At 43.2% G+C, this 15,788-nt stretch overlaps 1 protein-coding gene across 2 annotated transcripts in view; it reads left to right on the top strand.

Moving 5' to 3' along the window:
• Positions 1-9,966, top strand: part of Ets1 (ETS proto-oncogene 1, transcription factor) — a 63,244-nt gene extending 53,278 nt beyond the window's left edge. For both annotated transcript variants that reach the window (XM_055601458.1, XM_055601457.1), the window contains 2 exons: positions 4,823-4,941; positions 6,319-9,966. In XM_055601458.1, the coding sequence (XP_055457433.1) occupies positions 4,823-4,941; positions 6,319-6,534 (335 nt within the window). In that variant the 3' untranslated portion in view covers positions 6,535-9,966. The remainder of the gene's footprint in view (positions 1-4,822; positions 4,942-6,318) is intronic.
• The last annotated feature ends 5,822 nt before the right edge of the window (positions 9,967-15,788 follow it).

Here is a 15,788-nt window from a genome sequence, read left to right as displayed (position 1 = left end):
AGATAGATAGATAGATAGATAGATAGATAGATAGATAGATAGATAGACAGACAGTCAATCACTTAGAGGGATAGTTAAAAAAGAAAATATGAGCAGTTTGCCAGGACAACAGCTGTCTAGTCTAGTGTCAACTCCGTCTGTATGAAGTCGTCTGTCTTGTGTTAGTCTCTTACCAGACACAGGTGATACATGTGAACTGTGGTTGAAGTGGAAATGAAGGGGTAGAAGAATCTGAAGTGTAATCATGACTGCCCTGCCAGCTTTTAGGTCACTGGAAACCTATCAAACAAAAAGAATGATATCCACAATGTTAGGTCGGAAGGATTACCACAGTTGATCTTGCTCTGGTACAGGCCTGTAATCTCAACTATTCATTGATTTGAGGCAGGAGGATTACAAGTTCAAGGCCAGCTTAGGCAACTTTAGTGAGAGCTTGTCTCAAAATGCGTGTGTACATATATAAATAGATAAGTATTAAATAGTTGAAGGTGTGGCTCAGGCTTAGAAAACTTGCCTAGCTTGTGCAAGATCCTGGGTTTGGTCTCCAATTCTGCGAACACCGACAACCATAAACAGCAACCAGACAAGTTGGACACATGCACGTGTGCCTGCACACACGTTAATAAAGCTTCTTCCTAGCTTTCTTCAACTTGTAGTCCCAGAGTCGCTGACCCAAACGCGCGGCACATCACTCTTCATTCCTCATCAGCATAGGTGGTAGGCCTTGCATTTTCTAGAGAAAGACAAGGAACATAAAATATGACCCACAAGAGCAGGAGCTTAGGTAACACTGCCTCTGATTTGTGGCCTCTCAAGAGTCCCCTGGAAGGCAGCATGCTTGGTGTTCTTTGCCCACTGGCGGCCCAGGCTGCTCTACATGCTTCTTGCAAACTAGGACTGCCAGGGTTGTATAAGAATTTTCCTCTCATCTTGAGGCTGAGAAGGAAAAGCAGTCAGAGGAAATTCCCTGGCTGGGGTGGCTAGAAGAGGGCAGAGCAAAGGGTTATAAAGTCCACTCAGGAGATGGGAGCGAGATGGGAGCTGGGGCTGTGGGTGTGTGCCCTGCGCTCCTTCATGCCCCGCCTTGGAAGACCTCCTTCAAACAGGGACCCTCTGTTGTTGTGGCTCTGAGCTCCACTGGAGCAACATAGTTTCCCAGTGATGCCACCGGATTCCTGATGTGTGACACCGCAGGGCAGCGTGGTGAAGGGCGCTGTTGACTGCCATGGGGCCCCAGACAGGCCTGCCATTGTGAGTCACATTTAACATGTGAGCTCCCCTTTCCCATGACTGGCGCTATTCTTAGTACCAGTTTCTGCTCTGGGGGGACAGAGGTTCACCGGAGCCCCAGTCCATTTGGGTAGGTGGATGGGGCCAGGATCATGGAGGGAGAGGGAAGAAGCTTGGAAATTTCAGAGCATGTTGGAGCAAGGACAAAGGAAGGAGGCTGGGAGCCCTGAGGGTGTGAACAGGTTTGTGATGATCAGTCCAGAAATGTCCTCAGGAGACCTATAACAGGGACTGCAATTCTCATTCATGAGTTGGGGTGTGGACTTGGATATGGCTGGCAGATATGCAAAGCCAGGAAGCATTGCAAACCCGGAGCTGCCTTCATGCTTTGCCTCCATGTGGACTTGATTTTCCCTCCAAAAGTGCAGCGAGGCTGATGTGTTGCCGTAGGAATAGGGTCCTGTGATACCGTCAAGGAATGAGATAACCTAAAAGCCACCTTTCCATACCCTTCCTCCTTTTGTTGCTCTCTCCAACAGAAGGGCATTGTGTAGCTACCCCACCTAAATTCCTGTGGGCTGTCAGAAGCACATGGGTCAGCTAATCTGCATTTTCTGCAAGAATCCCAGGAAGGAGACTTGAGCTGACATTGCTGCTCAGTGAACCAGAGACGTATCTTACGTTTCGAGCTCCTGTGCTGGCCTTAGGCACCTGCTCTCCCAGTTTCACCCTTCTTCTCTTTGCCATAATCAAGAATAAAAGATTACAGGGGTAGGTGATCCTAGGAGGTGGGTTATCAGTGCCCAGAATTAACATTTTTATGTTCCCTCTGAATATTGGAAAACTAACAGGGAAAAAAAAAAACACAAAAAACTTCTCAGGCAAGGGTTCACCTGTTCCCAGCCATTTTCAGACATCAGTGGACAGATGCACATAGGCTGTGGTGGTAGGCATTTCATTGGCATTGAAGTTTAGGAAATACTGTAGGAAAATTGCTTCTGTTCCCTGAGCTGATGCTGATAATATGATTTGAGATTTTATTATTATTATTATTATTATTATTATTATTATTATTATTATTATTATTATTATCCCAGCCCCAAGGGCAGGAACTGTATACTCCTAGGCATATCTGGACCTGAAGATGATGTGCTTCTTATTCCTCCTGTCAATGACTAGGACCTGCTGGGTCTTTCTGTATTTCCATTCCTCTCTTCAGCTTGATATATCAGCCTCTCTCTGAGAGAGATTTTTAAGACAGTATGAGAGAGGTTCTAATAGCATAAAGCGCAGCCACCGCATGGGACCTGTTGGGATGGCAGTGTCACTTGTTGGGTATGCACCCAAGTTAATAGGTGTTGTGTCTCTTCATGGCTCCTGAAACCAGATCCAGTTAGCACTCGGGTCACTGCGAACAGGCAGGCAGTTTAGTCAGGTCTGTGGCATTTGGTCTGGACAATGTACTGGAGAATCTGAGGTCTTGAAGCAGCTATTCTACTCATCTGAATGGCTGTATCCAACCTAGATAGCCAAAGTGGTAGAAACTGATAGACTAACAACAGCATCTATCCCGTAGAGTCACTGAGAATTCACAAGCAGACAGTAAAATTGTGTCTAGTGTAGCAAAGGCCACAGTAAATTGTGGCTCACCATAGTTTTTTTGTTAGGGGTTTTCTCATATCTGAGGTCTGTAGTGTTGTCACAGAGCAAGCATAGAACTCTGCTGTCAGTTTTTCTGTGTCTGTCAGGGATGCTGTTGGTCGTGTATGTTTACTGAGCATCATCATGAAAGTTATAATTGACATCGGGGCTATGATAGTCCATTTCCCAAGAGCAGTTTGCATTCTTGGCTCCTAGGTCACCGAGAATGGCTTTTCGGTGGGCCTCTCATTTGCCATTTTTTAGCTTCTTGAGCTCAGACAGGTAATAGTGGCTGCTGACCTAACTCAGCTCCCACTCTGCATTGTGTACTAAGTGGATTTTTACAAGCAGGTAGATATGGAGCGAGCGAAGGCTTTACAGCCCTCTGGGTTGTTTCTTCACATAATTCATTTACTTGGAAGGCATTTGCTGAGTGCTTTTATTTTGACTACGTATCTTGCAAGAAGGCTTCAGAGGGCTGAAGGTACGTGCTGGTTCCTTTACTACATGAAGCTGGCATGTGCGAAGGAGAGACTGAACTCCTTTGGCTGCTCATGCCGGTGTATGGACCTAGATGTTTTCTCCTGTGGTGGTGAGAAGGCTGCCCTGATGTTTTTAGTCTGACCTCAGAGCAAAGTCCTTTCCTTTTCTGAGCACCAGCAGCTTAGGAACAATAGGGATGTTTGCGTCCTGCTCTCAGCCAAGGTGAGACTGTCTATGAACATGCCATGAAGGTGCATAAGAGAAGAGATGAGCCTTGCAGGGTGTAAAAGACATTTCTTTTTTTGATGGAGACTGTTCTAAATCCAGTTTCCTGTTGATTCTGAGTTTACTTTGGAGTAGACACATTTAAAAAAATTAAGTATTAAAAATTAATGTCATAAAGTATAGCCTATAATTTTCTTTTTAGCCACATTTATAAATTAGATAGGATTGATTTCTTGTCATTTCATAATAGAAGGAAAACCCATAGGACAAATCTTTTCGGATAAGAGATTTTTGACTGTTAGGGTATACTAGTCTTTACAGAATTAAGCTTTTGTATAGGTAACTAGGAGGAGAGATAGACACACACACACACACACAGAGAGAGAGAGAGAGAGAGAGAGAGAGAGAGAGATGAAAATGAATGAGAACTCTGTGAAGACAGTTCAGAGCAGTCCTCACCTGACCTCTGAGGAGGACAGCAGGCTAATTCCTCACATAGTGGCAATGTATTCCCTTTTTAGTCCTGGCTTCCAAGTGTCAGGGGCAGAGTAGCAGTAGAGAAAACTATCATGACTGAAGGGCAGCAATGCCTATTCCTTGCAAGCACAGAGATGGACCCTTCTCCGGCACACTTAAGGACCAGAAGCCCGCTGTGGAGAATGCTTCTGAGCTTCCACTTTTGCCTGGACCTGGCAAAGACTTTTCTTTCTCCTGAGGCAAATGTAAAAGAGACTTAGTGTTTAAAGCCACATGAATCACTCCCTGCCAGACATGGTGGCATACACCTTTACTCACAGCGTCAGGGAGACAGAAGCAGGTAGATCTCTGATGTTGAGGTCAGCCGGGTACAAGTTCCAGGCCAGTCAGGGATACACAGTGAGTCCCTCTCTCAAAACAAATAAACAAACAAGTAAAGAGAGTACTTCCTTAGAACATCTGTGAGGACAGCCTTTGTATTTTCTTACCCGAGTTTGCATAGCAATTAAGAGAGACTGACCCTGAAATCAATAAAAATAGACAAATGATATATTATCCTGTGTGATTTTCTTTTTGTTTGGAAGGAAGATCTTCACTTTCTCTGAGCTCAGAGTGCTTGCTCCAGTATTTGTGCTGTAGCTTGCCTGAGTTTTCTCCTGTCTAGACAGGCTGGGAGGAGGGATGAAGGGCTGTTGCCTAGTGGGCCTAGCTACTGTGAGGCTTCAGTATGAGTTGTTAATGATTCACTGTGCCTTGTACCTTCCAGGCAGTGGGCCGATCCAGCTGTGGCAGTTTCTTCTGGAATTACTCACTGATAAGTCTTGTCAGTCTTTTATCAGCTGGACAGGAGATGGCTGGGAATTCAAGCTTTCTGACCCAGATGAGGTAAGAAATGAGTGACTTGGGAGTCCTGGGCTGAGAAAGGGCAAGAGAAAACCCTGGGATTGTGATCCTGTGGGCTCAGCTCTGCTGCTTGCTGCTTGTGTGACCTAGAACAAATGATGCAGCCTTCGTGAGCTCATTCCTTCTCTTGAAGAAACGAAGTTGTGTGCACTGCCCATTTGTTTTCTGGGATAAACATGTGTATATAAGTTTCTGGTACATAGTCCTTTATCAGTAGCGGTACCTTCTGTGACTTACCCTTTTTCTAGTCCCTGGCTCTGTGAATCTGAGAGGCCTTGAAAGATGGACTCCCTTTGTTTCTCCTTTCATCCCAGAGTGTTTATTAAAGTGGTTGATCTGTGCCACATTTGATTCTGGTGGCAAAAAAATCAATATATATGAGAGAGGAGATCGCTTTTCTGGCAGACACGAGAAAGTGTCTGCACCCTGGTACCGAGAGTAAGAATGCTTCCTGCTGGTGAAATGCAGAGGCAGCAGCTCTGCCCTCCCATCCTCACCTTCCTGTTCAGTTTTGTGCTTTCAAATTAAGGATAGTTGCTTATAATATGGGCTAGAGGGATGCCTGTCCTGTGGCTCTAACTTTTACTTAAAAAAAAAAATCAATTATTTTGACCCTATCCCGCAAGAGTTTCGAGTTAACAGGTTTTCAATAGGTTAAACAATCGTATTGAGTCCAGAATTTGGAAACTAGAACTTAGAAGTTCTGTTGCAGTAACATAGATGGGAAAGCAACAGCACTCTATTAAGAGGAATCAGCTGGGCTCAGAAAGATAGCACATATCCTCACTTTCAGAACTGCTGGTTCCATAAGAGTAGAGAATAAAACAGTGACCATCAGAACATAGGCAGGGGGAGCATAAGGGGATGGAGAGACAGCGCTTAATGAACCCAAGAATGCATTTACAAGAAGAGGAAACTTTGGAGCTCCTGTGGTACAGTAGGGTGACTACCGACCATTAATCACGTATTTCAGAATAGCTATTGCAGGTTCCCTGGAAGGAATGTAATGGTAAATGTCCTTGATGGAAGATATGCCATTTAACTTGATCTGACCGTTACACAATGCATAGCTGTATTAAAATGTTGCCTTGTACTACCCACATTTTCTGAAGTAATCTCTGAATGACCATGGCCCCTAACTGTACATTCCGTGTATGGTGACTATGAGTAATTCAAAATACATTTTAAAAGAAAATGTAATTCAGAGGGAATAACTCAGAAGTCGGTACACACACACATTTCTGAGGATTTTCTTTGACCCTTGAGTCATGATGGATGCAAAAAGATGTATCTACGTGTATTCTGTTATGTTACCCTTCGTGCTTTTGCATGCTTGTATTTAATTTTATTTTATTTCAGGTGGCCAGGAGATGGGGAAAGAGGAAAAACAAACCTAAGATGAATTATGAGAAACTGAGCCGTGGCCTTCGCTACTATTACGACAAAAATATCATTCACAAGACAGCGGGTAAGCGCTATGTGTACCGCTTCGTCTGCGACCTGCAGAGCCTGCTGGGATACACCCCCGAGGAGCTGCACGCCATGCTGGACGTGAAGCCAGACGCGGACGAGTGATGGACACAGAAGGGGCTTGGAAAACCCTGCTGAGACCTTTCAAAGAACAACTTGCATTGGTTGGACTCTTAATTTTTAATTGTTATGCTATGTTTTATTTTTCCAGAACTCATTTTTCACATTCAGGGGTGGGAGCTAAGGGAACCGCAGCTGTATTCCATTGGCCTTTGGCAAGGCTGGAAAGAGAGAGTCAGCACCTGTGGGGTGGGTGGGGCCAGAAGTTCCTGAGCAGATTTTCAGGAAAGAGAAAAAGGTCTTCTCAGAAGCCTGATTGACCTCGCTTGCAGGAGGAAATTAAATACAAGCTATTGTGTCCGGTCATTATTATTTTTTAATCTAAGAAAAAAGTCCGTCTTGAGTTGTGGATCTGTTAGCAGGAGGAATTGTCAGGTAATGAGACTGATAGAAATCAATCAGTTTGGAGGGTGGGATTAAAACATTTTCTTCAGGGGATTACTAAACACAAGAATTATTAACCTTTCTACTTTTTGAAACAAAGATGGACTTCAGTGGAAGGGGTCCAAGACTTGTTTTTATGTTGAAGTTTATTTTTATTAAATTTTGTGCCAGTATTTTTTTTCTTAAAAAAACAAAAACAAAAAAGTCTTAAGCTCAGTATTGTGAGTTTGTTGTTATTTGCTGGCTGAGGATTCTGTCAAGGTGAAAGGCAACTGTTTATATAGACCCCATTGGAAAAATCAAAGCTCTGAACTGAGATCAGAGACCCCAAACTCACCTGACCTACAGCTAAAGGAAACAAATGCTGATTTGGGGGCAAGACAACTATGCAAGTGAATTCCACCTGCAGTTTGTAAAAACTTTTCATATCCCTTTACTTACTTGTCATTAGAGAACTGTCAGGCTTTGGACTTAGTGTTAGGTAAAGGGCATTAAGTCTTTGCACTGAATGTATTTTGCAGCTCTGCTTGGGACTGTCGTCAACCTAGGAACACTGTTAAAGCCTTGGGAAGGAAATGGAAGGAGGAAGATTAACCTGGTTTTTTGTTAAATCTCTACCCGAAACAGATGAGTCAGAATAAAAGCTGTTTGCATGGGCATTACCCCTCAGGTCTTAGGTAGCCCTGAATGCATGCCACTCCAAACTAACGCTCTACAGTTTCCCCTTTGTGTCTTGTTTCCTCAGTATCCCATATTGCTGCGCCCCCTCCCACCTCATTATTCAATAGAGTGGAATGTAATGCTTTCTGATAGGTGAATGAAAGTGTAATTTCAGACATCACAACATGAATCAAAGAGTACAGACTTGCTAGGGTCCAGAGGCCATGGCAAATAAGAGGGTATTTCAGTAGCATGCAACTTGGCCTCCCCTGGGAAGAGACTTTCCTTTGAAGAATGGAGCTTGTGAGGTAGGATTTCAGGTGAGGCCGCATGCAGAGGAAGTGGAAGAGCGTGCTGCAACCTCCGGCTTGACCTGTTATCTCGGCAGAGGGCAAGTGAAGGTCAGCTTCAGATGAGGAATGACTTAACAGAGAAGATACAAGGGAAGGAGCTTGGAAAGGAAAAGAAGGTGGTCCATGATGTTTCAATATATATTTTCGTTTTCTCAAAGTTTAAACACAGAGAGCTAGTTGAGGCAGTTTGGCCAGGGGTGAGGGGGTGAGGGAGGGAGAGACCTGAAAATAAAGCACTGGTGTTAAATACAAAGCAAGGAGACATGCCTGGTATTGTTAGAATCCCTTCCACTGTATACAGCCTTGTTAAGAGAATGATAGTAGACTTGCATGAGAGAGAAGAGGTGACTGATGGGCATCTCCAGGCTGACCCTTTTGGGGGAGTTAGCTAAGAAAATGAAATCATACCTACCTTGTTTCATCTTCATGAGAGTTGGTGGTTGACTCCTAGCTTCTCTTGCAGACCTTGAATTACTAAGAGCATAACTCTTGTCCATGGGTGCTCTGTACTAATTGGGGCATCTTCACAAGGAAGCAAAGGCAAAACACCCTGGCTATATATTTTGATCTTACAGATGCAGGTGCCTTAATGAAGCTCTCAAAATATTTAGGAGCTGCTCAGGGAGTGTTAGGTGGAATCATTTGGATTATATTGTTTTCTCTTGTATTATGTGATCTTTGTTGGGCACTGGCAGTGTGTGTGTGTGTGTGTGTACGTGCACGCTCTTGTGTAAAACTGCAGCTGAAATAGTAGTGAATTTTCTACTTAGGTGTGTCCACATTTCTATAATGGTGAAAGAGTACAGCCAGGCCCAATGTCATTGCTTGCTGTTTGCAACAGGCTTTAAAAAGTTACTTTCCCAAGTCTTGATCCTTCCCTATATTCCATTCATGCTGAAAACTCCCCTTCTCCAAGTCTAACACCTGCAGTCCTATAGCAGATAAGATGGAAGTGCCTCCCCACACTGCTCAGCTTGCTCACTTGCCAAGATGCCCTTTCTCTCTCGGTCCACCTTTTTCAGGATTTGTAGATAGTATGTTAGTCAGACAGCTTTTGTTGTCCATCTGGCCAGATGCTTTTTCCCCTGTTGTCCAAAGGCCAGAGACCATCCCAGGCAGAGTGGTGGGTGGTGTATACACTGGAAATGTACAGCATTGTTGCCTTGACGCTCTTTAAACACGCGCTAACTCCAGAGGAAGGGCGAACAGATCTGATCTAGCGGGTGACACCCTCGTTTTTTCCAGAGAGGTGCTTTCACGTGTGCAGTTGGCTTTTGGCTCAGAGTCAGGGAAGCAGGAGGGGGCCTCCCTACATAGAGCTCCGATGTTTGTGGCCATGGAGATTGGTGGAAGCATTCTAGATCAGACTCATTCTTCCTCACTTTAGAGACCAACACTCTGGGTTTTAAAGCATTAACCTTCATGGTGAAATCACACCTCCTCTCTTCTAGTCATGCTGTGCATGCTGCTTTCTCTGTTGGGGTCTATATAAATTTGTTGAACTCTTACATACATTCCAAAGAAGTTTCAAGGAACCACAAATATATGTATACAAATACATATATGAAGTATATATGTTAAAATGAAATTATCTCTATCAGGAATACTGCCTCAGTTATTGAATTTTTTTTAAGAATACTTTTTTTAAGCTGAGAATTATTGGGGTGAAAAAGATGTTATATTGTGTTTGACTATTTTCCAACTTGTATTTTCATATAATTTATATTTTTTAAATGCTGAAAATTTAAAAAGCAAGATTTAAAAAGGAAAAGCAGGTGCTTTTTAAAAATCAGAACTGAGGTAGCTTAGAGATGTAGCAATGTTAAGTGTCTTATATGTTTTTTTTTTTTTTTACAAAAACAAATGCAAAAAAATTCTTATGGGGGAGTTTTTTGTTTGTTTCTTTTAGTAGCTGATGCTGGCACATCATTTTGCTGGAAAGTTTTTTATATACTGTAGCCTGATTTCATATTGTATTTTAAACTGTGTGAAATTAAAGAAACAAAGAATTCATTCATAATGAGGTGACTCTGGCTTGATTCTTTTCTGTCTACATCATGGGAAAATTAGGAGAAATTAATCAACCAGAGAAAAGCACAAAAGAAATACAGTTGAGTTTTTTAGATCCTGCAGCTTGGGATTATTTTAGATAAAGATTCCCTAATAAAGGGTTAAGGGTATAGGTACACAGGCTTAGAGTCTTCTTGATTACCTGTATTATTTCTCTCATCCTTTGTGGATGCCCCCTCCCTTGTCAGAACTTATTGTTCATGTGTGAAGGACAAAGAACCATGCAAGGAAAAAATTAATGACTAAATAGGTAGCCATTGATTGCTGTCCATCTGGATACAGTTCCTGATATTAATATAGACAAACAATGGTGTTTGATTTCTCCTGATGAAAACTGTGCTCTTTGGCAACTTGGACTCATCATATCCATCTCTTTGACCCCAGCCTTTCCAGTGCGGCTGGGAATTGAGAATGATAATATCTGTTAGATCCCCTCCAACCTACGTCGTGAATAGAATACATCCTTCCAACTGTTTTGGGAGAGGAATGCTTAGTGCTGCATTCTGCTTGCTGCTTTTTCTTGTTGAAACTGTAGAAGGTGGATGTTTTTAATTAACACCAACATTTGCCACATGAATCCCAACTCACAGCTGGAAAGAGAATTTTTGCTGAATTGTTCACAAAGAGAACTCTGTTTTTGGAAAATCTGTTGCTTTGGTCCTGGAACTTGAGGTTTGCTGAGCACACTTTAAACACGGACTGTGTGGTCTAGTGGTCAGGGAGCCCAGCTGGCCAGGAGAATGGCTTTGGCCTTGGGAGTCTGGTGAAGCTACCTACTCATGGATATATATATATATTTTTTTTTGGGGGGGGGGGTCCTCAGGTTTGGTGCTTTTAAGCTGCAAACCTGAGCAAAGGCACTACTCCCAAGCCAACTGAAGCCACATCTGAGACCTCTTGTCCCTGAATAAACTGTTCACAGAGGATGAATTCCAGCCTCAGTCAAGGCTTTGGGCAAAGTGTTCCAAGCTGACATTATCTCTCAGGGTATCTGAATGCATGTAGAGCACAGTAAACACATGTGAATGAAGCCAGCACAGTCCTTTCTGCAGCTAGAAGCCACATTTCCAGTGGGGAGGTCTCAGGCCATTGGGCTTTGGTGTGTCTTATTAACACCAATGAGACTCTGTGGAAGCCATTGTGGAGGGAAATGATAGCAGGATAGCAACAATTGCAGGATTCTGGGAGGATGGGATGAGGTATGGTAAGAGGAAATGGGCAAAGAAGGGTCATTTAAAAGAAGATGTTGATCTACAGACTTGTCATGCATTCAGAAGGCAGCACGATAAGAAGATGCACCAAGTGTTTTGCATCCTGGTTGCCATGAAATGATAGCAGATTGCCAAACAAAGTTCTTAACATGCTTCTTTTCTTAGTTGATCAACTGATATGTGTTAATCTGTTTTCTGTAGCTGAAACAAAGTAACAGGTAAGTAGTAGAGAAAAGAGTTTTCTTTGGCTCATAGTTTTGGAATCTAAAGTCCAAGATTAGTGGCCCTATGTATTTGACCTCTGGTGAGGACCTGATGGTGGTAGCATCATATTGGAAGGGTATGGACAAAGAGACCTTACCTGATGAAGTAGAAAGTCACAGGGATTCAGGATCCTGGCTTACTATTTTTATAACAACTACTTTTCAAGACCAGCATGATCCTCTTCTGATGCCGTGCCCTCCTGACCTAATAACCACCTTTCACCAGACTCCATCTCTTAAAGGTTCCACCACCACACTGAGGATCAGACATCTGGCCCATGAGTCTTTTGATGACAGATTCAAACCATATCCAAACCATAGCAAGAGCTTTCGAACATAGAGGAATGTAACTATTTTAACCTAAAAAGAGATTGTGGTACCATGACTAAGATGCTTCATTTGTCCTTTCAAATGAAGGACACAGCCCAATTGGATATCCTCCTGAAGTACAGCATGGCAGGAGTAGTGAATAGGCTATCTCCCCTGGATGATATCCTTCTATCTCATTCCCAGTGGGCTAGCCCTATGCGTCTACATGCTTGCCTATTCCCTATAGAGTTTGAGTCATTAGCTCTTACGTAGCTAGCTGTCCTCAGTTCATGTTTATTTGACACAAAGCTTATTGAATTCAAGAAACTACTGGAAGAGAGTACAAAAGGTCATCAGGGTCATCAGAGAGCCATCTGACCGCTAATCCCTTGTTCTTTCCATTATGCCATGTGGTTGCCTTAGAACTTAAAAGACTTCCTTTGAGGACAGAGGGAATGGCTCACCATCTGGGGGATCCATAGTCCTGGCTCTAAGAGGTACACTTCATCCTCTGAACACAGAAGGGGACAAAAGTGTCCTTTCAGTAAGGATGCTTTTCAACCTTCAAAATTCTCTCTGACCTCTCCCTCTCTGTAGAGTCCACTCTGGAGGTGGTTGGTGATGTGGTCTGCTTATACAGAGGCTCTTCTTTGTTTCAGATTGAGAGGATCCTTGACTCAACTGGGAGGTGGCTTTCGGGCCAGCCCTAGCCACTTAGTGCCTATCCCATATTGGCTGAGCTCACTCCTGGTTGCGAACCACCCAAAGGAATCCCTCCATGCTATAAAAACCCACCTCGTCCTAAAAGCAGTGAATAATAAGAGAAAAACACTTTCTTGGTCCTTGTGCAATAAGGCAGTTATTCCATGGGTCTAATTACAACAGTTGTTGATTAATTGGTGAAAAAAAAATCTCAAGGCTAGATTAGGGATCACACCCATTAATTGAGAGTTCAGAGCCTAAGTTAAGGGATAAAGTGGACCTGGCTCTGCTTTTGGGTCAGTGCTGTTTCCTGCTTTATTAAATGTCCCAGTCCCCTCCTTTGTTTCCATTTTCCTGGCAAATACGTCTGTCCTGGGAAGGCCACTCTTTTCAATTGGCTGGCATATCTCTATGCTGACGTCCAAAGTAATGATAGCAATGAGCATCTGCCCACAGCTACAAGAGTAAATCTACAATAGCCAGGTCTTGTGACAAGCTCACCAATTGCCAAAGCCTTCAGGGAGTTTACAGACCTGTGTCTAATCTCTCATCACTGTCGTTCAGGCTCTGATACTCTCAGCCACAGCACTATACAGAACTTTGATGTGGAATTGGCTCTGGTCATTCCATGAGATAGGACATAGAAAGGCAAGGAAAATTTCAGCAGCCACTTACAGTAATTACCAAGCTCAAGAGATGGCCAGTGTCTCCTCTGTGTCCTCCTGACACTATCAGCTCAAGCCATTGGGTCTGAGCCACCACGTAGCAGGCCACTGTAACATGCATATAGACAGCTGTGAAACTGCAGCTGACTCTTCAAGATCGGTTCCCAAGTTGTACCTGGAAATGCAAGAGAGCATAGATACTTGAAGAAATGACCTTCACAGGCCAGGCCACAACATAGCTTGGTCTGAGATTGCCTTGTTGATGCAAGAGTACTGCAAACTATGGAGAAGAGATAGCCCTAGGGACTTTCTTTATACTTTGGGAAGTGTGCAGTGTCCGCAAGAAATTGAAGCTGTACTCACAGATTTCTGAAACAGAAAGTTCAAAACCTAACACAGAGCATGTAGTTCAGTGATAGATCACTTGTCTATCATACAAAAGGTCCTGACAATTCAAAGATAGGGAGGAAGTAATAAAGAAAACAACACTATCCAATCCCAATTCAATCCATAACAATGACTGAGTTGAGAGTCTGTCTCTCTTCCAAGCTACCTTTTAGGTCAGTCTTGTTCCAAACTTCCTGGCTTCCAAGAGAATAGAAGGTTCACCAATACAGGGCACAATGCACAGATAAAGATGGTCCTTTAATTGGGGAAATACAGACACGTCTGTACATATTTTGTATAGTAGTATGTATACATCTTCAATAGATAAGATGATAGACAATGACTGATGTCTGAAGTTGCAGATAGTTACGCCAGCACCTGCTTTCTCTAAAGCCAAGTATTCACAATAGTGAATTATATCTGTGCCCTAGTGCCCAGGCATTTAAAGTAGTTTTTCATGCCCCATCATAGAACACTGGAGAGTTCAAGTGTGCCCCCTACATGGTGATGGTGGCACATGTTCATTGCTTTAGGAGGCTACCTGTGTGTTGCCTCCTTGAAATTCCACATCAGAACTCTGACTGCAAATTCCATATAGTCTTCTCTCTGCTGCTGTGAGGACCCAAGTCTTAAAGCCCAGACAACAAGGACAGAATTAAAACCAAAGGGGACTACATGATTTAGGGAATCTGGGATCATCTCGGCGTCTCTGCGTCACCCTGGGTGGCTACTTCTGGCCACTCCTTTCTCTTCCACAGGATTTAGAAAGGTTTCTTTGGTAAACCCAACAGTGGCTAAGCCACGCAGGGATGTGCAGTCTTCTGACATTTCATCACAACCTTGTTATCTATAAAGTTCATGGTGAATCATGTTACAAAAATTAAAATCAAATTACCACCCCCCAACTCTTACAGTGTTTTAAACTTATAATTTTTGGAATGGGATACATTCGTAGTCATTCTAGGGAACATTTGGACTGTGGACCTTAAGTTAGACACTCCTGGAAGAATGATGGTTGAGGAGCAAATGCCCGAAATCTAAGATTCTACAGTTATAGAGTTCAAAGGAGCTGACATTTTACAGTCCCTTTAACTAGGCACTTGTGATTTGAGAATGCAGGGGGAGCACATGCCTTGTGTTCTCCAACAATCACCTCACTGGTGAAAGAGCTGGTACTAGAATGCAAACCTGATTTTCTCCATGTCCTCCATGTCTCTGCTCTCAATACTTGGTTGACGCTCCTCAAATTTTTAGGTAATGCATCCTGGCCTAAGATCATCCTTAGAGGATTTAGTGTCAGTCCTGGTAATTATCTGTATTAGCTCTGATTTGTATCAGCTCTGATAATCTCTGCTAAATTCTGAGGTCACCTAAGGAACAAATGGGAAACTGAGAAAGGTGTAGCCTTTGGTGGAAGGAAGTCCTTCTATATTTCAGTTGCTGAAAGTGAAATGGCAGGCTTCAGAGATCTCAGCTCATGATACTGTCAGATGTTACATCGAGAAGCCATCCTTTGTAATAATGCCACAATGTAATTATTTCCACAACCGATACTCAGTGATCATTTGCTCTGTGGTTTGGGCTCGGGGAGGCCATAAGAGGCAAGGAAATATGGCTTGTTCCTTTAATTAACTTTTTGTAAATTAAGGGTTAGACACAGGGGAGAATTTCTCCCCAATGAATCAGCACAATAATTTGACACTGAGGAAAGGAACCTGAAGAGATTCATAGCCTGAATGGTTGGAGAAGCCCGGTAGATGGGAAGAAGTTGAGGTAGAGAGAAAATACGCAACCTATGCGAGAAACCAGAAGTTGGAAGGACAGAGCAGAAGCAGAAGTTTGAGGTCACAAGAGATGGGCAGGAAGTGATCCTTATGATGGCCCCTCTAAAGAACAAGGTAGAGTCTTGGCATTCTTCCTGCTGGTGTCCTGTCTTGTGCTCAGACAAGTCACTCTGATCTAAATGGCAGGTTAGAGGTGGCAATCTGGAGTAGAGACTTGGGCTGGGAACCTAGTTGACTCATCTGAAGAGACATGGATGTAGAGGAATTTTAATTCAGAACATGGCTGTCTGGCAAGAGATCATATCATAGGACATTCTAAGTCTGTGTGATCCACCTGGAATACAAACATCCTTTAATCCAGGAGATAGAGAGAAGCAGATCTGAATTCAAGACCAGCCTGGTATAGAGAAAGTTAGAAGTAAAGAAAAGTTTAGGTCCAGTCACAGTGGTA

This window comes from Psammomys obesus, unplaced genomic scaffold (assembly GCF_907164565.1).
Source record: "Psammomys obesus unplaced genomic scaffold, mPsaObe1.curated_primary_1811, whole genome shotgun sequence".
Classification (NCBI taxonomy): domain Eukaryota; kingdom Metazoa; phylum Chordata; class Mammalia; order Rodentia; family Muridae; genus Psammomys; species Psammomys obesus.
Note: the sequence above shows the minus strand (reverse complement) of the source record. Positions and strands in the feature narration are given on the sequence as shown.